At 40.6% G+C, this 25,089-nt stretch overlaps 1 protein-coding gene across 5 annotated transcripts in view; it reads right to left on the bottom strand.

Moving 5' to 3' along the window:
* GARRE1 (granule associated Rac and RHOG effector 1) overlaps window positions 1-25,089 on the bottom strand; it is an 80,483-nt gene that overhangs the window by 35,284 nt on the left and 20,110 nt on the right. For all 5 annotated transcript variants that reach the window (XM_057711455.1, XM_057711458.1, XM_057711456.1 and 2 more), the window contains exon 2: window positions 14,025-15,334. In XM_057711455.1, coding sequence (XP_057567438.1) covers window positions 14,025-14,519 — 495 coding nt within the window. In that variant the 5' untranslated portion in view covers window positions 14,520-15,334. The remainder of the gene's footprint in view (window positions 1-14,024; window positions 15,335-25,089) is intronic.

Genomic DNA, 25,089 nt, shown 5'->3' with positions numbered 1-25,089 from the left:
AACATCACCACTAATGACACTGGGGGCCAGAGAGTTCTCTGTTGTGGAGGGCTGTCCGATGCAGGGCAGGATGCTGTCAGCAGCGTCCCTGGCCTCAGCTCACCAGACACAGCAGCACTGCTTGGGAGATGCAGCCACCACAACCCCTCAGATCATACTGTTATAAATTTCCAAATCCTTACTGTTAAACAAAAAAATTAAAATTAAAAAAGTGGAGCGAAATCTCTTCCCCCTAGGGTGACTTTTGAGACAACAAATGCTCATTTTTCTGACAGTCAATAATACTTCTAGACATTGCCAAGTGTCCTCTGAGGGAAAGCCCACCCTGACCCCAATTGCAAATGAACCATAACCCTACCTGAAGCATCCTTCCCCCGGAATCGTATGGCTACTGCTCTGATAGGCACTGTTCAAATGTCCCTCTTCTGCCTCTCTTTCTTCAACATTCTTTATTTCTCTTCACAGCACCTCTCACTACCTGACATTATGTTTGTATGTGCCATTTATTTTTTGTCTGTTTCCCTACCTAGGAGTTGAACTGGATGTGGACAAGGTCTTTTGTTTTGCTCTCTGTTGCATTCTCACTGCCTGGCACACAACAGACAATCCTTCTATACATATTTGTTGAAAGAGGAAAAGAAAGCAATTGCTACTCTCCACATAAAAGCACCAAACTAGGCCAAGAGCAGCATGGTGACTGCAGAGCTGAGGGCAGGACATAATGATGTCAGCATTTATGTGCAAATGACAACTCATTCTTCCTCAAAACTCTTCCTGCTTTCCTTCTCTGGACAGCTCTTCTGCAGCCAGCCCACAGAGACCAGCTGCAACCTCGAGCTTACTTTGAGGGTGATATCACCAACAGGCATGGGGGAGAGCACGAGTCTTCTGGAGACAGAAAGTCCATAAACCATGCAAGGCTTTCCTGCAAGTGACACACTCATCCACTGAATGAAGAATCAGGTATAACACTTGTCATGCCTTGGAATTGTATGCTTATTCTTTCAAACCAAGAATGAATATCATAATTAATGGGTATGCTGCTGAGGAAATAAAGAGTATATATAAAGGAATAAAAAGATGTATATTCCATATATGTTTGTGTATGCATATCTATTTGCTGCTATCTGCATGATACAGAAAACAACCAATTGTGATTCTGTCTGGAACTGGGATGGAGCTGGAAGAGAGAAGCATTACCTTTAGAGAAGGGGACTTTTGCCATTCAGAAGCATTTGAATTTTTTACCTAAGCAAGCATCATATATAAGAGAAACTAATTTGTTAAACTTAATAATCAACAGTAATACATCCAAAGTATTCCCATTCAAATGAGGACCAAAACAAGGATGTTCATTCTTAAAGTTTTATACATTAAAACCTGTGATCAGGGAATTCCCTGGTGGCCTAAGGGTTAGGATTCTGGGCTTTCACTGCCATGGCCCGGGATCAACCCCTGGGTGGGGAAGGTCCTGCAAGGTGCAGCCAAAAATAGATAGATAGATAGATAGATAGATAGATAGATAGATAGATAGATAGACAGACAGACAGACAGACAGACAGACAGACAGGTAGACAGATAGAAAATTAAGAATCGAAAATAAAAAATAAAACCTATGGTTAATGCAGCAAGATATATAACTACTGGAAGGGAGGAGATACATGTAGGTGACATAACCACATATTCCAAAAAACCCCAAATAAACCAACTGAAACATCAGAATTACTGAGTCCAGTCACACGGCAGGAGACAAGACAAAAATATAAAAATCAATGCTGCTTCTATGTTATAGAAAAAACTTTAAAATATTTTATTCATGATACCAACTAAAATAAAGATTATGTAAGAATGTTAAGAATATACACAGCCACTAGAAAGGAAATTATGGAACTTTACTAAAAGACATAACAAAAGGCCTCATAGAAGACATAATAAACTGCTAAAACCCTAAAAACAAAACAATTTAGCAGGTGTACCCAGGATCATAAACATGTTCCCCATCACATCCTCTGACATGCTCCAGCCGGCATTTGCAGTGTGGCCTGCCCAACATCTAGTCCCATGGCTTTGGAAGCAGCCCCTGGAGAACCACTCACCCTGCACTCTCAGTCTGGTGGTACCCCAGTCCCAGGAGTGGGCACACAAGTCAGGCCTGACCAGTTGGTGAATTAGTTTAATCTTTCTGGCCACAAGGTCCAAGGACAGGCAAGCGACCCAAGCCAAGCCCAAAGTAAGCCAAGCCAACCAGACTGAGTTCCGGAACTTCTGTGAGAATCTGGGGGAAAGCAGAGGTGCTCTTTCTGCTGTGTTGTTGGCATGGGTCTGTTCAGCACTGTGTGAGCCCCTGGATCCAGCCAGGCCCAAAGAGCTAACTTTCTTCAGTTTCACGCAGTCAATACAGTGTTTTGTTGAGAGAGAGTATGGTGCTATGGTCAAGAATATGTACTCTATAGAGTCAGACTGCCTGGATCTAAAGTTTGGATCTGCCACAAGGCTTTTGATAAGTTGTTTAACCTCTCCACACTCATCTCTTCATCAATAAAATGGGAATATGAACAGTACCTAACTTACAAGGTTATTAACAGAATTCAGTGAGTTAATGTGTAGAGTCTCAGAAAAGCGCATAGCATAAGGGCTACATAACTATTAGCTTCTTTTTTGCTTTTATTGTTGTTTAAGTTATTTTGAATTTGGTTTCTGTCACTTGTAGCCATAGTATTTTTTTAAAAAACCAACCTGGGGCTTCCTAGGTGGTGCAGTGGTTGAGAATCCGCCTGCCAATGCAGAGGACACGGGTTTGATCCCTGCTCCAGGAAGATCCCACATGCCACGGAGCAACTAAGCCCGTGAACCAAAAAAAAAAAAAAACTCTTAAAAAAAAAAAAAACCAACCAAATCATATCGGTCAAAATCCCCCTTTAAAAAATCCCATCTCATTCTGTATAAAATCTAAACTCTTACCAGGGCCTATAAGGTTCTCTCCCAGCTTAGGTAGGCGGTTCTGGTGTGAGGGCTGGGTCCCCTCACAGTGAGCTGGGTAGGGGAACACTGAGTCCACAGTCAGGCTTGAGGCTATTTTCCATTTGCATCACAGCACTCCTCACACCTACTGTCACGGTCTACTTGTTTACCTGTCCTGCCCGCCAGGACTGGAGCACTTTTGATAGTCCTAACTCACGTTTGTCAGCTTGCAGCCAGCTCATCTGTACTTAATCTTGGAGAGTGGGTGGCAGCAGCGAGGTGAAGAAGAAAGCAGGCCAGGTGACTGGGGCCTCTTCCAGGAGCTAGCTGGGCTTCAGAAGGGGTCAGGAGTGAGCAAGGACTCACAGGAGTTCCTTTATCTTCCCATATCTGGACACTTCAGCATTAGCTAGGTCAGAAAGGCCAGTCTCCTGGAGGGATGGACGCTACAAACAAATCCCTCCACACGAAGACTGCACTGGCCTGGAACAGTGGAGAGGTAAAGGACACAAACTTGTGTGTGCTGGGCCCAGAAGGATTTTAGGCAAATGTCGTCTTTACAGATACTCAGATTCCTGATCTATAAAGATGAGGGAGGCTGCCAAAACAGGTTACTATCCAATTCTCTGAAATCTCAGAAGCTGACCAGTATTCATAAAAATTTAGAATAGGAAGTAATTAAGGAAAGGTAGTTCTATGTTAAATTACATTCCGTGAACTGTTTTCTTTTTTTTTAAAGATTTGTTTTATTATTTATTTATTTATTTATTTATTTTTGGCTGTGTTGGGTCTTCGTTGCTGCATACGGGCTCTCTCTACTTGTGGAGAGCAGGGGCTACTCTTCATTGCGATGCATGGGCTTCTCATTGCGGTGGCTTCTCTTGTGGCGGGGCAGGGGCTCTAGGCGCATGGGCTTCAGTAGTTGCAGCACGTGGGCTCAGTAGTTATGGCTTGCAGGCTCTAGAGCTTAGACTCAGTAGCTGTGGTGCATGGGCTTAGTTGCTCCACGGCATGTGGGATTCTTCCAGCCCAGGGATGGAACCTGTGTCCCCTGCTTCACAGGTGGACTCTCAACTGCTGCGCCACCAGGGAAGCCCTGTTTCCTCTTATTGCCCATCAAACTTCATTTTTCCCTTACATTCACTCAAGGCTTATTAATAACTATGAAATGTTAAATCACATTCTCCTAAAAAAGAGCAACATTGCCATTTCAGTCACCAAAATTACAAGCACAGCATTCTTTCCTTGACTCCTACCTACTGCTGGGGTCCTGCATTCAAAGGTATCTTTTCTCTATTCTCATTTTTTCCCTTGATTCATTTTTTTAAATTAATTAATTTATTTTATTGGCTGTGTTGGGTCTCCTTTTTGCTGTGCATGGGCTTTCTTTAGTTGCGGTGAGTGGGGGCTACTCTTTGTTGTGGTGCACAGGCTCCTCATTGCTGTGGCTTCTCGTTGCGGAGCAGGGGCTCTAGGCATGTGGGCTTCAGTAGTTGCAGCACATGGGCTCAACAGTTGTGGCTCACGGGCTCTAAAGCGCAGGCTCAATAGTTGTGGTGCACGGGCTTAGTTGCTCCACAGCATGTGGGATCTTCCTGTAGCAGGGATCGAACCCGTGTCCCCTGCATTGGAAGGCGGATTCTTAACCACTGCGCCACCAGGGAAGCCCTTGATTCATTTTTATTGTCTTCATTTTTCTGAAAAGCACCTGCCTTTCTTCTCATCACTATACCTTACTCAGTGACACTCTCTGTGATATTGTGATTTATAATAAATATATATTTTGGTCTTCTTCTAAGGTTCCTGGCACACAGCTCCTAAAACCCTTGGAATTTTCTAAGTGATAAGAAAGAGAAAGTATCTTTTGTTATTCACAACAAGCCTCTTTCAACTGTACCTGAGTTTATGTCAACGAGGTGACTTTTGGAAAGTCCCTAAGAATGAGGGCTAGTTGCCAGGGGAACCAAGTTTGAAACTTTCAGACCAACTCCTCTGGAGAGGATATGAGGCTGCAGAATCAATCACCAATGGCCAAAGATTTAATCAACCACACCTGTGTAATGAAGGCTTGGAAAAAGCCCAAAGGATGGGGTTCAGAGAGCGTCTGGGTTAAAGAACAGGTGGAGGTACTAAGAGGGTGGCACACCTGGAGAGGGCATGGAAGCTCACACCACTTCCCACATACCTTGCCTTATGCATATCTTTCATGTGGCTGTTCCTGAGTTATATATCCTTTTATAATCTAGTAAGTAAAATGTTTTTCTTAGTTCTGTGAACTGCTCTAACAAATTAATCAAAATTGTGGAGGGGTTCATGGGAACCCCTGATTTATAGCCAGTTGGTAAGAAACACAGGTAGCACCCCGAACTTATAACTGGTATCTAAGGGGGCAGGGCGGGGTGGGGGGGGCAGTCTTGTGGGACTGAGGCCTTACCTGTGGGATCTGATGCTAACTCCAGGTAAAAAGCCTCAGAACTGATCCAGAATTGCTTGGTATGGGAAAACCCCCCACCAGCAAACTTATGACGAGAGTGCCAGAGGTGGAGTATTCTGTGAGTAGACAGAAAACAGAGGAATTTTCCGAAATAGTTCCCTTTCTGTTAGAAGACCACTTCACATGCACAAATCACTCATGAGATGGAATCACTTACTGGGTGTTCCTGATACATTATTCCTATCACGTGGTAATAAGTTACTGTCTCCCTTTTTTTAAACTTGGAAAATGTGCAAATATACACAAAAATAGAGTACAACAAACCCCTGTGAACCCATCAAACAGCTTCAATAACTACAAACATTTTGCCATGTTTTTTTCATCCTTCTCCCCAACTCCACCTTTTTCTGCTGGAATGTTTTGAAGTAAATCCCAATCAGCCAGGACCCAGTACATGTTCAAAGTTCCCAACTTATCTTTTTTTCTTAATTAATTTTTATTGGCATATAGCTGCCTTACAGTGTTGCGTTAGTTTCCAATGCACAACAAAGTCAGCTATTCATATACATATATCCTATTTTTTGGATTTCCTTCCCATTTAGGTCACCTCAGAGCATTGAGGAGAGTTCCCTGTGCTGTACAGTAGGTTCTCATTAGTTATCTATTTTATACGTAGTATCCCAACTTATCTTTTAAAAATGTCTTTTTTTTGGTTTGAATCTCAACTCCAAAGAGCTCATGTTATTTGGTTGTTTTCTCTTAGCTCTCTTTTAATTTACATCTCTTAACTCTCTAATTTTTCTTCATGCTACTAGACTTGCTGAACAAATGTCAACAGCCTGTAGAATGTGCGACACTCTGGATTTGTCTGATTGCTTCCTTATGGTGCTGTATAACCAGTTCTACCATAACCCTTATTTCTTGTAGATTGGTAGTTCCTTCTAGAGGCTTGATTAGATGATTTCAGGGTTCACCCACCCCAGGGTATGGCGGGGAGAGGGATAAGTGCACGAATGTATTATGGGAGTGCTGTGTAGTTCTTATCAGGAGACATGATCATATAGTTGTCTTGTATCCAGTGATGCTGAGGTTGACCAGTGGATTCAGGTGGGACAGGCCTGATTCCTCTCTTAGGAAGTTCCCCAGCAGCCTTTCACCAAACGACTGTATCCTTCCATTGCTGATCACCGCCCGAGTCAGTTAGTTTACTGTGGTCTGCAAAACGGTGAGTTTTCTAATTGTATCATCCTTTCTACACAGAAGAGTACTGAGAGTCTTCTAAATAGAAAAATCTTCTCTCATCCACTAGGACTATTTGGTTACCCTGAAAAAAAGTCTGTAGTGAAGAAGCAAGAAATTTGCTTAATTCTCCATTTTTCTCCTTTTAATTAGCAATTTTCAGAATAAATGAGTTGGTTGCATAGCATGTCTTAACAAATGAAAGTCAAAGGGTCCAGACCCTCCAGAGTGGCTGACGCCCTATGGCCTCAGTGGCTTCCACCCACACAGAATGGGCTAGGCAGGCAGTAAATCTTATTTGTGGTTCACAGTGAAGTTGCACAGGATCACCCAAATTCCAACTGCTTAATTAATTATAGCTTCTTCTAAAGGCTAAGATTTGAAGACAACTTAGCAGAAAACTCACCTCAATAAAAGAATAGCCAAAAAGAATGACCAGAAATTAGCAACAGCTGGAAAACCAGATTTATATAAGTTTTTTACAAAGTGAACTTTAGTTTCTGATTAATAGCAGCAATTTGAATTGTCATTTGGCACATATAGTTAGGAAATATTTACTCCATAATCTGTTAGGAAAGATCAACTAGCCGAAACAAGAAAGAAGTAACACTGAATTTTACCTTTAGGCAAACAACAACAACAACAAAAAAAACAGTATGCAAATTTAATTCCACTAGGGTTAATGAAAATCACATTTTGAAACTAGCTTCTAATATTTTCCATTACTGTTGCTCTGCAGTATTTTTGGCATATATCTATGCAAAATAAATGTTAATATGCCTGAATATGTCTGTCCTTAAAGAGTCAGTCAGGACTTCCTAGGTGGCGCAGTGGTTAAGAATCTGCCTACCAATACAAGGGACACAGGTTTGAGCCATGCTCTGGGAAGATTCCACATGCCACGGAGCAACTAAGCCCGTGAGCCACAACTATTGAGCCTGTGCTCTAGAGCCCATGAGCCACAACTATTGAGCCCAAATGCTGCAACTATTGAAGCCCACAGGCCTAGGGCCAGTGCTCCACAACAAGAGAAGCCACTACAATGAGGAGCCTGCACACCACAATGAAGCGTAGCCCTCGCGCGCAGCAACTAGAGAAAGCCTGTGTGCAGCAACGAAGACCCAACGCAGCCAACAAATAAATTAAATAGATAAATAAATTTATAGAAAAAAAAAGTCACTCATTGCTCACAAATAATTTCAAACAGATTCACAGGTACACAGTACACAAAAGACGTCTGTCAATACACCAAACTGAAAGCCAAGGTTCAATTACATAAAGACTTGATTTAAAGTCTGTCTGTCTATTTACAAGGTGGTGATACAGTAGGGCCCCTGATCTGCAAGTTCCACATCTGCAGATTCAACCAACTGCAGATCAAAAATATTCGGGGGGGAAATATTTCAGAAAGTTCCAAAAGCAAAACTTGAATTTGCCATCCAGGCAACTATTACAAGTATTTACATTGTATTTACAACTACTTACATAGCATTTACACTGTATTAGGTATTATAAGTAATCTAGAGATGATTTAAAGTACACACGGGGTGGGGGGGTACTTCCCTGGTGGCACAGTGGTTAAGAATCCTCTTGCCAATACAGGGGACACGGGTTCAATCCTTGGTCTGGGAATATCCCACATGCCACAGAGCAACTAAGCTCGTGCGCCACAACTGCTCAGCCTGTGCTCTACAGCCCAGGAGCCACGACTACTGAGCCTGCACACCACAACTACTAAGCCCATATGCTGCAACTACTGAAGCCCACGCACCTAGAGCTTGTGCTCCGCAACGAGAAGCCACTGCAATGAGAAGTCCGCACTACCGCAACAAAGAATACCCCCCGCTCGCCACAAGAGCCTTAGCACAGCAACAGAAGACCCAGTGCAGCCAAAAGTAAATAACTAACTAAATAAATAAATAATAAAGTACACAGGAGGATATGCTTAGGTTATATGCAAATACTACACCATTTCATACAAGGGACTTGAGAATCTTCAGATTTTGATACCCACAGGGGGTTCTTGAACCAATACCCCACGGATACTGAGGGACAACTGTACTTGGAAAGTCACTAAAAATGCTGGAAGATATAAAAATATAGTCTCTTTAAAAACATACAACTCTTAGGAACCCTGTACCAACAGTGAGGCCCCAAAGTGAAACCAGAGTCCCAGAGCTGCCAAGGGGTGAAGAAAGCAAGGGGAGAAGTGTGATCACTTCGTCTTGCTGCCCTCCCTTCATCTTCCCTTCAGAGGATGACCTCTTTACCTGTCTGACCTCACCCCTAGTGTCTCCATTTCACTCACTGTTTCAGCCACAACAGGCCCTCACTGCTCTTCCAACGCTCAAGTTTGCTCCTTCCTCAGGAACCCTGCACTACCTGTCCCCTCTGCCTGGAATCCTTGTTTCCTGGTTATCATCGGGGCCTACCCGTTCATCTGCCTCACTTCTTTACTCAAATATCACATTCTCAGTGATGCCCTTTCTAATCCTCTTATCTAAGATCACAGCCTTCATCTATCTACATGAAGGGAGGAATTTCTGTCTTGTTCACCACTGTACCCTCTGTGCCTGAAACAGTCCCTGGCACAAACAAAGTGTGCAATAAATATTCGTGGAATGAACACATGAACCGCAAGCCAATTTGATTCTTTTATTTACATCTGCACTGAAAAAGTAATTTTATTTAAGACAAGTGATAGATGTTTGTACAAAGAAGCTGACATCTATGACTTTCTAATAAATAGACAACCTAGTTATGGGGTTGTCTATACTTCTTTAATATGAAGTACATGTTTTACTTGCAAAAGAACCTTAGTTAGGATACCAGATTTCTAGGACAAATAAAACTGAGGTAGATAAACTCACAGCCACTCAATTCATGTAACCTAGCATTCTACAGGAACACTGGAATTAACACACCAATGGAGATGCCCTTAAATTTGAAAGACAGAAACAGCAGGTCTTGTGTGGTCTACCTCTAGAAGATGTTGTGGGATGTCAAAGCTTGGTATAATGAACAAATTCAATATGGGAAACCATATATTTCCTGAGTTCACATTTTGGCTGGACTGACAGTTCAAGACTTACACAAAGCAATCCCCATGAAGCACTTGATTAAGATCATATTTCTCCAATATGATCTTATTCCAATTCATATGTACAATGTAAACTATGCATTTTCCATAAATCCGGGGCGGGGGGGGGGGAACCTATCTAAACCATCAATTGGTTTGCTCAAAGATTCCTAGCTACTACACGTGTACTCCGAGACATCCCCCGTGTCCCCTTCCACTTCCTTCCCTAGGTACCCCCATTCTAGGTGCAAGGCAAATAGAGCAGTGACTATTAGTAGAAGAGGTCCTCTAGGGGAGCGGTCCCCAACCTTTTTGGCACCAGGGACCAGTTTCGTGGAAGAGAATTTTTCCACGGACTGGGGGGCAGGGGATGGTTTCAGGATGATTCAAGATCATCACATTAATTGTGCACTTTATTTCTGTTATTATTATACTGTAATATTTAATGAAATAATTATACAACTCACCATAATGCAGTGATTAGTGGGCGCCCCGAACTTGTTTTCACTTGCCACTCACAGATAGGGTTTTGATATGAGTCTGCAAGCAATTGATTTATTCTGGTCTCTGTGCAGTCAAACCTCTCTGCTAATGAGAATCTCTATTTGCAGCCTCTCCCCAGCACTAGCATCACCACCTCAGCTCCACCTCAGATCATCAGGCGTTAGATTCTTTTAAGAAGCATGCAACCTAGATCCCTCCCGTGCACAGTTCGCAGTAGGTTTCGTGCTCCTATGAGACTCTAATGCTGCAGTTGATCTGACAGGAGGCAGAGCTCAGGTGGTAATGTGAGCAATGGGGAGAGGCTGTAAATACAGATGAAGCTTAGCTCACTCACCCGCCCACCACTCACCTCCTGCTGTGCGGTCCAGCTCCTCACAGCCCATGGAGGAACACCAGTCCCTGGCCCAGGGGTTGGAGACCCCTGCCCTAGGCTTTTATCCTGGCTGTTTCTACATCAGGCAAGGTAATACTTTTGCCACCTTATGACACCAAAAGAGAAGACAACAAGGAAGGGAAAGGGAGGTATCTACCTCAAGAACCAGGAAAGAAATGAGCAGAGCAAATGTTCTAGGAGTGGCAACTTTTTCCACCTACAAGGGTTCCAGTGAGAAGACTAACCTGCTGCACATTTCTCTCTGATGTGGGCTCTGTACATAACTGTGCTCTGTACTTCAGAGGAGGATTAACAGCCCTTTCAAGCCATGTTGGAAGCAATAATAGTAAGTGATGGTGATGACTACTAACTGGATACAGTGTTTCACACACACTAATTGCTTTTGGTCTTCACAAGAACTCTGGAAGGTGGGTGGTAATTGACCTGCAAACTGAGGCTTAGAGATGTTAGAAGATTTGCTCAAAGCCATAAACGCAATAAGAAGCAGAGTCATTTTCCAAACCCACATCTTCTGATTCTATGCCCCATAATAAACAGTGACACAAACACTAGTTAACTAAAAAACACCATACTCACAACTTGTTTCTCTTAACAGCGAGATTATAAGGTTGAACCACCCAGGTTAAGGGGCAAAGTCACTGATGAGTACAGACAGGACAGCACTCATGTATACCCTGCCTGCCCCAGAGCACACAGTCAGCAACTGCAGTTCCTAGACATAGGCACCAGGATTTGTCAATCAATGAGAATATCCCAAACCTGGCTATAAGTAAGGGAGGATTAGAAAAGCATGTTTTGGCCACCTTCCAGGGTGGGACAGAAGAATTGGTCCTTTGTCTTAGGTTTCAAATGATCAAGCATTTGAATACTGAATTCAGGGCTTTTCTCAACCACAGTCCTGGGCTAAGCTCCTAAACAGAGGTCCTTGCCTAGCCAGTCAAGCTTATCAATGTCAGGCCACAGACTTCTTTCCCCAAGAATGAATGCTAAAGAGCTTCTCTGGGCCTTACTGATAAAATCTTAAAAAAACAAAAACAAAAACAGGAAAAAAACCCCAAATGCCTAGCTACTCCATCTGAGTTGGTGAGAGACAGACCATGGCAGTACATAAATTCCAGAAACAACAAATACTGTTCTGTGGAAAGAGCAAAATGTTAAGTCTGCAGAGCTACAGTTGGCAATCACATTTCAGGTTTTACTTATAAGTCAGCAGTTTGAAACCCAGAATACACACACAGATTCTAAAACCCATCAATAGCACTTAGTTTCCAGTTTAGCCTCTGAAAGCCTGTTTAGCCCATTACATACAAAAACATGGTAGTATTCCAGCTATCTTAATCGCCTTTCAATGGGGCGAGTCAAGCCAAAATTCCAAAACACAACAATAAGAAATATTTCCCCTTCTCAGCTCAAATGGTCCGTGCTGGTCCCAGGAAAGCAGAAGGGACAAGGTAGATGTTACTGAACATAGTGGCTTTACTAAACCCCAACTTCTCAGGGTTGGTTCATCCTTCTCTAGCTGTCCTGACCTGGGGAACAAGGGCACTTGCCCTACAGGGTTGGAGGGCAAATGGCCCTGGAGGCCTCGCTCTGTCTTCTCCAGCACCTGAAGGCACAGCCTGAAGAAGAGCTCAATAATGTTCAGGTTAAAATAACAGGCTTTGGCTTCATTTTTCAAACTACTCTTGCCTGAAATTCTAAATAAAGCTAAAGGTGCTTGTGTCATTACAGGCTGACAGATATAACAGTCTGGGTCTAATATTGTTCAACACTTTCTGAGAGGGCAGAGTCCCTAATTGCTCTCTTGCCACTTCTCTGCACAGCAGCGCCCAGGCACACTGGGGGCTGAACATGGTTCTTCACATAAAACAAAGTCAAAGCTGCACATCTGTGCATGTACACACAGTAGTCTGGAATGGCACACACCAACCAGTTAACAGTGGTCTCCTCTGGGAAAAGGAATGGGATGGGAGAGTAGAGCAGTAGTTTTAAGTTTCACTGCTTGAATTTCTTTGGAGAAGTACATTTTTTAAAAATGTGCTTATATATGGTTTACATGTGTAATTTAAAAAATACTTTAAACTATGACAAGCCATTTTAAAAATACTTCAAAATCATAATTTCTCTGAATATACAATGTGATCATAGAAAAAATTAGAAAATAAAAATATACTTGGATAGGTTCAAAATAGAATGACCCAAGGAGGATATTATACATTTATACCAGCAGATTTAGCAAATTATAGCCCATGGGCCAAATCCAGTCCAACAGACAGGTCTACAAGGTAAAACTGGCTTTCTCATTCTTAAAGGGTTATTTTAAAAACACAAAGAAGAAATTTGTGAAAGAGACACATGTGGCCTATGAAGCTTAAAATTTACTTACTATTTGCCCTCCAGAGGAAAAGTGTGATGATGACTAATGACTGATTTATACCAAGACTATTGTGTCTTTTCAAAAATTGTTTTAAATTCCACTTGGAAATGCCTTCAAAATCACAACAGACCTTTTAAACACAATAAAAAAGAGTCATAATACTTAATACCCTAACTTTTTTCTTAAACCCACAACAGTATAAGTCAGCTTATTCAGCCACCCTGCAATCATCAGATTTGGTTCAGAAGACTGGTGATTTCCTAAAATCAAACACAACCCCAGAATGGGAAAAGGAACATTCTCCCTCCCAGCATCCAGAAATCTAACCTCTGATGTGCTGCTAAAATGTGCAAGGACACATGAAAAAATCAAACTCAGAAGAACTCTGAGTGGGTAAAAATAACTTTAAAAATCTAGCAGTGAAGCTAATTTAAAAGATGACAGTTTAATAAATTATTTCCTAAATGAAGGAAGGAAAAACATCATCTTTATTCTGAATGAAATTTGTATTCTAATCATATACTCTAGTACCCTGAAAAAGGGAGAATATTTCATTGTGACTATCAAAGACCCTAAGAAATGTAGTGAATAAGAATCAAATGCATCCAAACGTAAACAGCTGTAAATTTACAACTGGAAGAATAATTTACCCTGTAAACATGTGTAGAACTTTCTACATTAAACCAATGGTTCTATATAATGACAATTCACAAATAAATCTTCATAATCATATTTAGAATTCTCAGTCCCTACTATGTACTTTAACAGTATGTTGTTTGGAAATTAAGTTCTAACTTGAAAATTTATAGAACATAAAATATAGGCTGATTTGTTTGTTTCATAATCTTTCATCTTATTTAATTTGGAATGAAAGCAACCCAGAATCTGGTATGCAAATTTTTTTACAAGGACAGAGCGTCAGTGGAAAGAGGATGAAGGCCATCATTTCCGCAATTTGAGAAAAAACTAAGACAACACTCTCACTTACCTCTGGAATACATTTTCCTACCCAAGTGTGACACAGAAGATACTCTACCTCAATGTCCTGGAGACTGAACTCCTTCTGATCTGTAAAGTTTGCAGCCCCGGCACTAAGCTCCATCAGCATCTTGGCGATCTCGGGCTTTATGGCTGAAGTCAGCCGACTGGCTGCTTCCATGACGTGCTCCTGCACATCTCTGAGCTGCATGGCTGCCTTGGAATAGTGAGAGTTCCTGAACACAGTGCTGAAGAGATCTGTGAGGAAAGTACTGGCACGGCAGAAGACGTTGAGGGCGTCCAGGTACTTGGAGATGCCCTGCTGGATGTCAGCGATGGGAGTGGAGTGGGGCATGGCATGGTGGCAGCTGCCTGCAGCAGTCAGACTGCCCAGGGGGGCGGTGGTAGCCGTAGATGCCAGGGGAGCACTCAGTGCTCGGCTGAGCTCAGGCATTGGGTACTGCTGGTGCTGCTGCACCTTCTGCTTGGACCCGCCAAGCAGGAAGCGCCGCTTGTAGTCCATTTTACTGTCCTGGGCACTGCAGCAATACATGCGGGAAGGGGAACTGTCCCAGTGACCGTGAGAGCGTCAGGGTTCTGACTCCTTTTTTCTCCTCCTAAAACTGTAGCTAAGTATAAAAATAGTGGAGTTCTGCACATCTAACTTTTAAAATAGGCATTTCCATGAGGCAGGTGACCATGTGATCCAATGTAGATGTGAAAAGGACAACAGGTTTATATAATTAATATTTTCAGTGTAGGTAGGACCTCTGATGAAAAATAAAAGCGTGTCCAAAATGCTATATAAGAACTGTTAGCATTCCACTCTCTTAATAAAAAGATATGCTTGCTGAGAAAAATGTTTACCTAGAATTGCTTTGCAAGAATATTTTGATACTTGTATTTACAATGGCAAAAAAATAACTTAACTTTAAAAAATGTAATATAATGTTATATAATGTATCTTCAATATACCAGAAAAGTTAGAACCCAAAAACCCGCAAGCTGATCAACAGCAATTTGAAAAGCAGTACAGAATTACTTCACACTAAGTCCTTAGGAAGGAAGATCAAATCTCGGCAGAATTTTGACAGAGCCTGCCTGCCAAAGCCATTTACCTGTAAAGCTTCTTCTCAATGCGAAAAATTTCCAAATTTCCTTTAATATTTTCTGAAAACGAGTTGGTTTTTCTTTTTTTAAAAAAATGGCATTTGTTATTTTAAGTCTTCCCCTTCTTTCCTTTTGTTTGCTGAGGTAGCAGTTTCCTTGTAACATTAATAAGAGGTGCTTCCAGACTGGGTTGGCCCTTAATTTTAAAGTCTGAAGCAAGAATGCACAGATGTATTTGTAAGGCTTCTAAGTCATTTCCTGTAGGGGGGAAAAATAAGATAGAGTTAGGAAAGTTACAGGACAGTGAGTAATTCTGGAACATTAACTCCTGAAATGCTATTATCCACAAAGGTGGGCTCCAAATGAATAAGAAACCATAAAAAAAAAAAAAACTTACAAAAGCAGGTACAATATTGAGAGTGGAACTACGATATGATGACTGTTAGAAAGTTCCTCAGGTTGTAGTACAAAAATAACGCAACAAAAAATTTGATTCCACACTAACCACTCCAAAGCTCAGGCTGGCAAGTGACACATCGAGCAGGGCCTGGACTCACGTTCATGTTTCCTCCTCAAAGAGCTCACAAATCCACAAGAGGATCAGAAGAGCACCCAGATTAGGTGAGAGGGCTGTTGACAAGTACAGCACTCACAAAACCTTAAGGGGGATTGGGAGATGGAGCAATGAGCAAACACTGAAAGAAATCAGGAAGGTTGTTATGAAGAAAATGTTACCCGGACGTAGGCCTTCACTGTAGGACAGGTTTTGATAAGCAGAAAAGGGATGGCTGGGAATCACCAGGTGAAAGGACCACCACAGCAAAGGCCCTGAAGCAGGATGGCTTAACATCTCTTCAGGATACCAGCTGGGCTGAGGTGCAGCATACAGAAAGACAGAGCCTGGAGAGGTAGTGGCGGGCAGGTTTGCAGAAAGGATGATTCTCATCCTTACCAGGTACTAATTTCCCCTCCAGATGTTCCAAGGGAAGCCTGGGAGGGTGTGCAGGTTCTTACACCCTGGGTAAGCTTTTGTAAACCCCTGGCTCTTAACATCTCTGGTTGTAGTTTCTGAGCTTACAATAGTAGAGTAGTGTGATTTTTCCCACATAGCTAACATTAGGTTTACACTTGTCTGAACTATCTGTTTTCCCAAACATAACAACAGTTCAAATATGTTTTATTGAATGATACATATAGTATATATTAAACTTCAATCTATATGATGTCTGTATATAGTTTGGTCTGCTTATTCATAACTAGGCTTTATTTCTTTCCATTTTTCTTTTTTTGGTAGATAAAAGTAAATATAAGTCATACCTTATCACTCATCATAGCCAACTACCATGCTTCCTTTACGGCTCTACAATTGCATTTGGAACCCAGGAAGGCAGGCAGGTTATAAGAGCAAGAGATGAGAAAAGTGCTATGGATACAAACACTTGCTCTAAAAGTATAGCAACCCTAAACCACCTAGCACAGAAATCCAACTAAACTGGCCACCATTTGTAGTTCTGTGTTTAAGAGAATCTTGATTCTTAAAAACTCTCATAAACTTTTCAAGAAACAAGATATCAAAGAGATGTGTAAGAAATCTGTTCCCAGGACTTTCTAGGTGGCACAGCAATTAAGAATCCGCCTGCCAATGCAGGGGACACTGGTTCGAGCCCTGCTCTGGGATGATTCCACATGCCACGGAGCAACTAATAAGCCCGTGTGCCACAACTATTGAGTCTGTGCTCTAGAGCCCGTGAGCCACAGCTATTGAAGCCCACGCACCTAGAGCCCGTGCTCCACAACAAGAAAAGCCACTACAATTGAGGAGCCCGCACACCACAATGAAGAGTAGCCTTGCTCACAGCAACTAGAGAAAGCCCGTGTGCAGCAACAAAGACCCAACGCAGCCAATAAATAAGTAAATTTATAAAAAAAAAGAAAAAAAGAAATCTGTGTCCAAACTTTCATCTTCAAATTCATTACAATAAGGCAATCGTATCTATCCCTACCCAAATGCTCCATTGTTATCTATGTGGCTGTACAGATTCTGATGCACAAAAGCAGCACTCAGCAGGAGTGCTTAAGGACAGAAGGCTGATCACACAGAAACTGTGTGATCTGTGAAGGAAAACCATCACCTTGAATTGGCCACAATGAGTGTCTTGAGCAACCCTGAGGAGCACCTTTTTTTGTTCTGTGTTGCACACTGGAAGAGAGTCCACCTTCACTCCTCTGCCAGAAGATCCTAGAAGATCATCAAATGTAAGGTCCCTACACTTACTTAGTTTTTTTAAAAAACATCATAAACATTAAACTTTTTTCCACTTTACATGCTTCCAAAGTTTATGTAAATGAAACTTGTAATAATATACTACTTCAACCAAATTCATCCACAAATTCAATGCAATCTCTATCAAAATTTGAACTACCTTTTTTTACAGAAATAGGCAAGCTGATCCTAAAATGCATATGGAAATGCAAGGGACCCAAGACGACCAAATGAATATTGAAAAAATATGCTGGAGGACTCACATTTCCTAATCTGAAAACCTGCTGTAAAGCTATAGTAATAAAGACTGCAGAGCACTGGCATGAGAAAAGACACATATATATCAGTGGCATGCAACTGAGAGTTTAGAATAAATCCATATGTCCGTGGTCAACTGATTTTAGACAAGGGTGCTAAAACCATTCAGCTGGGAAAAAATAGTCTTTTCAATAAATGGTGATGGGACAACTATATATCCACATGCAAAAAAAGAAAAAAAAAAAGAATATGAACCCCTATCTTATAACATAAAAAAAAAACTCAAAATGGATCAGATTTCAATGTTAGAGCTAAAATTATGAAGCTTTTATAAGAAAATATAGGTGTAAATCCTCGTGATCTTAGATTAGGCAATGGTTTCTTGGACATGACATTTTAAATCACAAACAACAAAAGAAAAATAGATAAACCTGTACTTCATCAAAACTAAAAATATTTGTGTGCATTAAAGGTCACTATTAAGGTAAAAAAACAACCCACAGTATGGGCAAAAATATTGGAAAATCTTATATCTTAAGGGTCTAATATCCAGAATACAAAAAGAACTCTTAAAATTCATCAATAAAATGACAACCTATTCATTCAAAGCTGGGAAAATGAGACAAACAGACGTTTCTTGAGAGATATACAACTGGCCAATAATCAAATGAAATGATGTTCAACATGGATAGTCACTAGGGAAATAGAAATAAACTACAGTAAGATACCATTTTACACACGCTAGCATGGCTACAGTAAAAACAAACAAAAAACAAAACAGAAGGACTTCCCTGGTGGCACAGTGGTTGAGAATCCGCCTGCCAATGCAAGGGAACAGGGGTTCAATCCTTGGTCTGGGAAGATCCCACATGCCTCAGAGCAACTAAGCCCATGTGCCACAACTACTGAGCCCGTGTGCTGCAACTACTGAAGCCCAAGTGCCTAGAGTCTGTGCTCTACAACAAGAGAAGCCACCACAATAAGAAGCCCGCCCACCACAGCGAAGATTAGCCCCCACTCTCCACAACTAGAGAAAGCCCATGCACAGCAATGAAGACACGACACAGCCAAAAATAAATAAATAAAAATGTAAAAGGAAAAACAAAACAGAAAATAAGTGTGGGTGAGAATGTGAAGAAATTGGAACCCTCATAAATTTCTGGTGAGAATGTGAAATGATGCTACTGTGAAAAGTAGTTTGGCAGTTCCTCAAAATGTTAAACAGAGAGTGGCCCTTAAGACCAAGCAATTTTACTCTTAAACATATACCTGAGAAAACTGAAAACATATGTTAATATGAAAACCTGCACATGAGTGTCCATAGCATCATTATTCATAATAGCCCCAAAGTGGAACAACCCAAGTCTATCAACTGATGAATGAATAAACAAAATGTGGTACAGCCATACAATGGAATATTATTCAGCCATAAAAAAAGAATGAAGTATTGATAAATGCTACAGTGTGGCTGAACCTTGAAGACATTACGGTAAGAGGAAGAAGCAGAAACAGAAGGTCATATACTGTGAGAGTCCACTGATACGAAACATCCAGATAAAGCAAATCCATAGAGACAGAAAACAGTAGATCAGTGGTTGCCAGGAGTTGAGGAGAAGGAGGGAATGGGGAGTGACTATTAATTAATACAGAGTTTCTTTTTGAGGTGATAAAGGCGTTCTGGAATTAGATGGTGGTGATAGTCATACAATTTGTTAATGTACTAAAACCCACTGAATTCTACACTTTAAAATGGTGAATTTTATGCTGTGAGAATTATTTATCAGTTAAAAAAGAGAGAGATGGGGGAAATATATACTACTGGCCTCCAGGAATGTCTATTTAGGGGACTTCCTAGGTGGTGCAGTAGTTAAGAATCCACCTGCCAATGCAAGGGACACAGGTTCGATCCCTGCTCCAGGAAGATCCCACATGCCGCAGAGCAACTAAGCCCCCACAGAGCAACTAAGCCCATGCACCACAACTACTGAGCCTGCACTCTAGAGCCCATGAGCCTCAACTATTGAGCCCATGTGCTGCAACCACTAAAGCCCCCAGGCTTAGAGCCCATACTCCGCAACAAGAGAAGCCACCAAAATGAGGAGCCCATGCACCACAATGAAGAATAGCCCCCACTCTCCACAACTAGAGAAAGCCTGTGTGCAGCAACGAAGACCCAATGAAGCCAATAAATAAATAAATAAATAAATAAATTTTTTTAAAATGTCTATTTATAACAGGTGAATATCTGCTACATCTGAAAAATGATTTACTGGGTAGATGGTCAGCTCTGTGGGTGGCTACCCACTAACAGGGGTGGTTGTTATCAGGGTGTTTACCTGGAGATAATAAATCAAGCACACTTCCTCTAATTTGTGCACTTTCCTATGTGTTATTCTTCAGTAAAAGTTTAAGGAAGAAACAAAGGATTAACTAGCACAGAAAGGAGGGAAGCTTGCGTAAGGAAACTTTCATTCCAAGTGGAACAGCATGAGAGAGGGGAAACCTAGTAGGCAGTACTGCAGAGACTACCAAATGGCTGGTCTCAATCAAATCTCCTTCCTCCCTTACAATAAGCCAGTGGGGCCAAGAATATGTGCACTGTGCTACTCTGAAATGTACATGCTTACATGACTAACTGGGGTATAAGAAAAAGTCCTAGATGAAAAGCCTTGGCAAACTTAAAGATTCAGATCTAACCCAAACTATAATTTCAGTACTAAAAAGGGAACAGCAGATTCATGAGAAGAAAAACCTAAAAAGAAAGGGGAGGGAAGTGATGGCATAAAAAAATGGCAGAGTAAGGACCTCCAAAAATTCTCTCCTCATAAAAACAATAAGAAAGCTGGCCAAAATGGTCAGAATCAACTTTTTAAAAACTCTAGAAATTAACAGGCTTGCAGCAAAATGGGGAGCATTTATTCAAGAAAAACGGCTCAATCTCATTAAGAATACAGTAATATCCCCTTATCCTTGGGGGATATGTTTCAAGACCCCCAGTGGATGCCTGAAACCTTGGGTAGCATATACAGCGTGGATACACTGGACAAAAAGACGATTCATGTTCCAGGCGGGATGGAACAGGACAGCATGAGACTTCATCATGCAACTCAGAATGGTGTGCAATTTAAAACCTATTTCTGGAATCTTCCATTTAATGTTTTCAGGTTGCACTTAACTGCAGGTAACTGAAAAGGCTGAAAGTGAAACTGTGGATGGGGTGGGGGGGACTACTATAGTCAGCTTTGTAGCATTTTAAGTTGATCTAGTTCCATTCTCTGCTCTCTAATGCTATGGTAACCCTGAAAACTAACAGCTGCATTTGCACTGAAAACCAGAAGGCAGGCAGCAGAACTGGGCTAGAGCTCCTTCAGAGTTTCATTTCCAGAAAATTATCGTTATCTGACTTATCCAGTGGGTCCCTGGAAGATCCCACTTGCAAGGATCTCTATTTGACTTGACCTGGAACTCACTTGGAGAGGGAAGAGAATCTGATTTCCAGTTGCCACGTTATATCATATAAAATGTTCAGTTTTCAATTAAAACTTTTTTTTGTAATACACTAAAACCTTTTAAAATTTTTTAAAGTTTACTTTTTTAAGAACTTTTATCGAGATATAATTGGCATAAAATAAACTGTATATATTTAAAGTGTACAATTTGACATTTTTTTTCTTATTAGTAATGTATATATGGCAATCCCAATCTCCCAATTCATCCCCCCACAACCGCTGCCCCACCCCCCAATCCCCACCCCAGTTTTCCCTACTTGGTGTCCATATGTTCGATTAAAACTTAACAAGATGTGCAAAGAAACAAGAAAGTATGGCCCATACACAGGAAAACAAATAAACAAAAGAAACAACTGATGAGGAAACCTAGATGTTGGACTTACTAGACAAAGACTAAAATCAGCTATTTTTAATATATTCAAAGAACTAAAGGAAACCATATCTAAAGAACTAAATAAAGGAAGTCAACTATATTTCAATTTTTTTAAAAAGTAAAATCATTAAAAAAAAAAAAAAGAGGGACTTCCCTAGTGGCGCAGTGGTTAAGACTCCAAGCTCCCAATGCAGGGGGCCTGGGTTTGATCCCTGGTCAGGCAACTAGATCCCACATGCAAGTTGCAACTAAGAGTTCACATACCACAACTAATGAGCTGGCAAGCTACAACTGAGGAGCTTGCAGGCCACAACTAAGGAGCCCACCTGCCACAACTAAGACCCAGCGTAACCAAATAAATATTTTTTATAAAAAGGAAAAAAAAAGAACTAAAGAAAAATATGAGAATGATGTCTCAGCAAATCTAGAATACTTATAAAAGAGAAATATTTTAAAAAATAGAACCAAACAAATTCTGGACTTGAAAAATACACTGACATAAAAAAAATTAACTAAGGGCTCAACAGCAGAGTTGAACAGAAATCAGTGAAACTGAAGATTAAACCAATTGAGGTTATCCAGTCTGAGGAAGAGGAAGAAAAAGAGTCTCAGAGACCTGTGGGACACCATCAAGCAAACCAGCATCATTTAATGGGGTTCTCAGAAGAGGAGAGGGAAAAAGGGACAGAAAAAAAAATTTTTTGAAGAAATAAAGGCCCCAAATTTCTCAAATTTGATGAAAAGCACATGAATCTACACAACTATGAAGCTCAACAAACTTCAAGTAGGATAAACTCAAAAAAAATTCAGCCTAGACACATTATAATCAAATTGCCTAAAGCCAATGAAAGAATCTTGAAAACAACAAGAGAAAAGCAATTTATCATGTACAGCTGATTCTCATTATTTACAGGTAGTTACATAAAGTTGTAATGTACACTGAATTAGCAAATACTGAATCAGTAATCCTAGATCCTGTGAGCCTCTGGTCAAAACATTTTCATGAACCAATCAATATATAACCTTCTTTTATGTGTGTTTCTGTTTAAAGATACCTTGGTTAATATACACTGTTGCTTCAATAACACTGAACTCACAGGCAATAGCACTATAACTCATGCCTGAATGAAGCTCATCTAACACGTATTTTCTCTGTTAGATACATCACAGCCTTCTTGGACTTAGGAACACTAGAGAGCACTTCAGCAAGACACTTAGGGGCCATTTTAAACAGAGATACTGCCAACAAAAAGTATAAAAATGCAAAAAACGTGGCACTAAATACACCATGAAAAGAATGCTTGTTTATAGTCTGAGAGCTGAAATGAGGAGGCAGAGCATCACCCTATTCGACCCCAGCTGGGGGTGTGCATGTTGGGCAATTCAAATTTTCTGCCACTCTGCACATGTCTACAACTAACCACAAGAGCTCCACAAGGATTGATTTTGTGTTGCAAATAAATTTGAGCCAGTAAGCTAATCTGCAAATACAGGATCTGAGAATCATGAGGATTAACTATATATAATACTACTTGAAACACTTGTGTTCCCAATATAATGGGTTACTCCTCTTCTTAAAAACATCAGTCTATGAAACAAATAATCAGAGGGTTACTGACCATCTTAAAAGACACACAGAGGCTCCTTTAAGTAGTGAATCCAGGGTATATTTAACGTAACAATTCAACAATTCCATTATGTATAACCTTTCAGGATTTCATTGTGATTTTTAAAGGCTCAAGCCTATATATTTAAGGTACAATCTATCTGACAATTTAGAAATATATAATTTATAAAGACAAATTTATGCTTCAAGAGAAAAATCACACGTGGTGAATCACATTTACTCCTTTTTCACCCTTCTAGAATGCATTATTTTAAAAATAAAAAAAAAAAACATTTGTAAAAGCTAAACAAGTTGAGGAATTATGTTATTATTCACTAAACTTTTTATTTTAGTGCTAAGCTCATGCTGAAAATTTTTATTAAAATGCCAATGGATATTACAACTGCTTAAAGAACACCCTAACAAGGTAAAATATATATCAGTATCTCTTCACTGACCGGTTGGCATATAGCTGCTTCATGAAAGATGATTACTTCAATCAAAAAGACAAACAATAACACGTGTCGGTGAGAATGCGGCGAAACTGGAATCCTCATACTTGCTAGTAGGATTGTTAAATAGTAGAGCACTTTGGAAAACAGTTTGGCAGCTCCTCAAAATAAGTATAGTGTTACCACATGACCAAGCAATTCCACTCCAATGTATATATTCAAGAGAAATGAAAAATATAAATCCACACAGAAATCTATACATCAATGTTCACAGCAGCATTATTCAAAATAGTAAGAAAAAAACAGAAACAACCCAAATGTCTATCAACTGATGAATGAACAAAATGTGGTACAGCTATACAATGGAATAGTAAATATATATGCTATGTACATATAAAGGAATGAAATACTGATACATGCTAAAACATGGACGAACTTTGAAACCACTGCGCTAAGTGTGAAAGAAGCCAGACACAAGAAGCCACATATTATATGTTCCCATTGATAGGTAATACCCAGAATAGGCAGATTTATAGACACAGAAAGTAGAGTTGTGGAATGGAGAGTCACTGCTAATGGGTACAGGGTTTCTTTTTGGGGTAACTAACAAGGTTCTGAAGTTAGACAGTGGTGACTGTTGTACAACTCTGAATATACTAAAATACATGTGGTATGTGAATTATATCTCAATAAAGCTGTTGTTTTCCCTATGTAACTTTGTTGCCATTTTCCTTATGTAACTTCTCATTTAACAACAAAAGGTACATAATAAAAAATTAGTTTCCCAGGGAAACCTTTAATGCCAGACTTAGTTTCCTTTTCATACTTCAATTAGAAATCTGGATTTAAATGCTGCTATGCCAAACCTGGGAATGTGAGTACCGAAAAGACCCTTAAAGATTATCTAATTTAAGCCCTTCAATTTACAGATGAGGGGGAAAAATTTCAGGATACTAAATGTCTCGCACCAGACTATACAGCGCCTATACCTGCACTCTCAGAACTCTAAACGCGTACATAAATGTTCTGTCCAACTCTATCCAGACTGAGACATTAAGCTATACTACAGGAACAAATCCTGAAAGGAGTGGCCTAACCTAAGAAGATTTATTTTTTGCTCACATAAAGTTTAAGGCAGCCCTTCAAATTGTAGAGACATCACTGGAACTTGTGTTTTCCACAGTCACCTTGGCACAGGAAAAGAAACTCATATCCACTCTTCAATGCTTCCCACTATAAGTAACACATATCACTTCCCATCACAGCCCTTTGACCAGAATTAGTCACGAGTGCTAATGTAACTACAAGATAAACTGGGAAATGTAGGGGGACACATGGAAAATCAGGTAAGCAATATACCGTCGGCCACAGCTGTCCACCCAGCCCAGCTGTAGATTGCGTAGTTTTTACCAGATAGTGAAAACAATTCTGATTCCACACAGGAGAGGCTGTTTTGCATTGCAGAGTCCCTACAGTTGCTTTCCAGAGGCCAGGTGATTCTCACACAGGCTGCTCCAGGACATGGTTCTTTGCTGCGTGTATGTATGCAGAG

Source organism: Hippopotamus amphibius, chromosome 16 (genome assembly GCF_030028045.1).
Source record: "Hippopotamus amphibius kiboko isolate mHipAmp2 chromosome 16, mHipAmp2.hap2, whole genome shotgun sequence".
Taxonomy (NCBI): domain Eukaryota; kingdom Metazoa; phylum Chordata; class Mammalia; order Artiodactyla; family Hippopotamidae; genus Hippopotamus; species Hippopotamus amphibius.
Note: the sequence above shows the minus strand (reverse complement) of the source record. Positions and strands in the feature narration are given on the sequence as shown.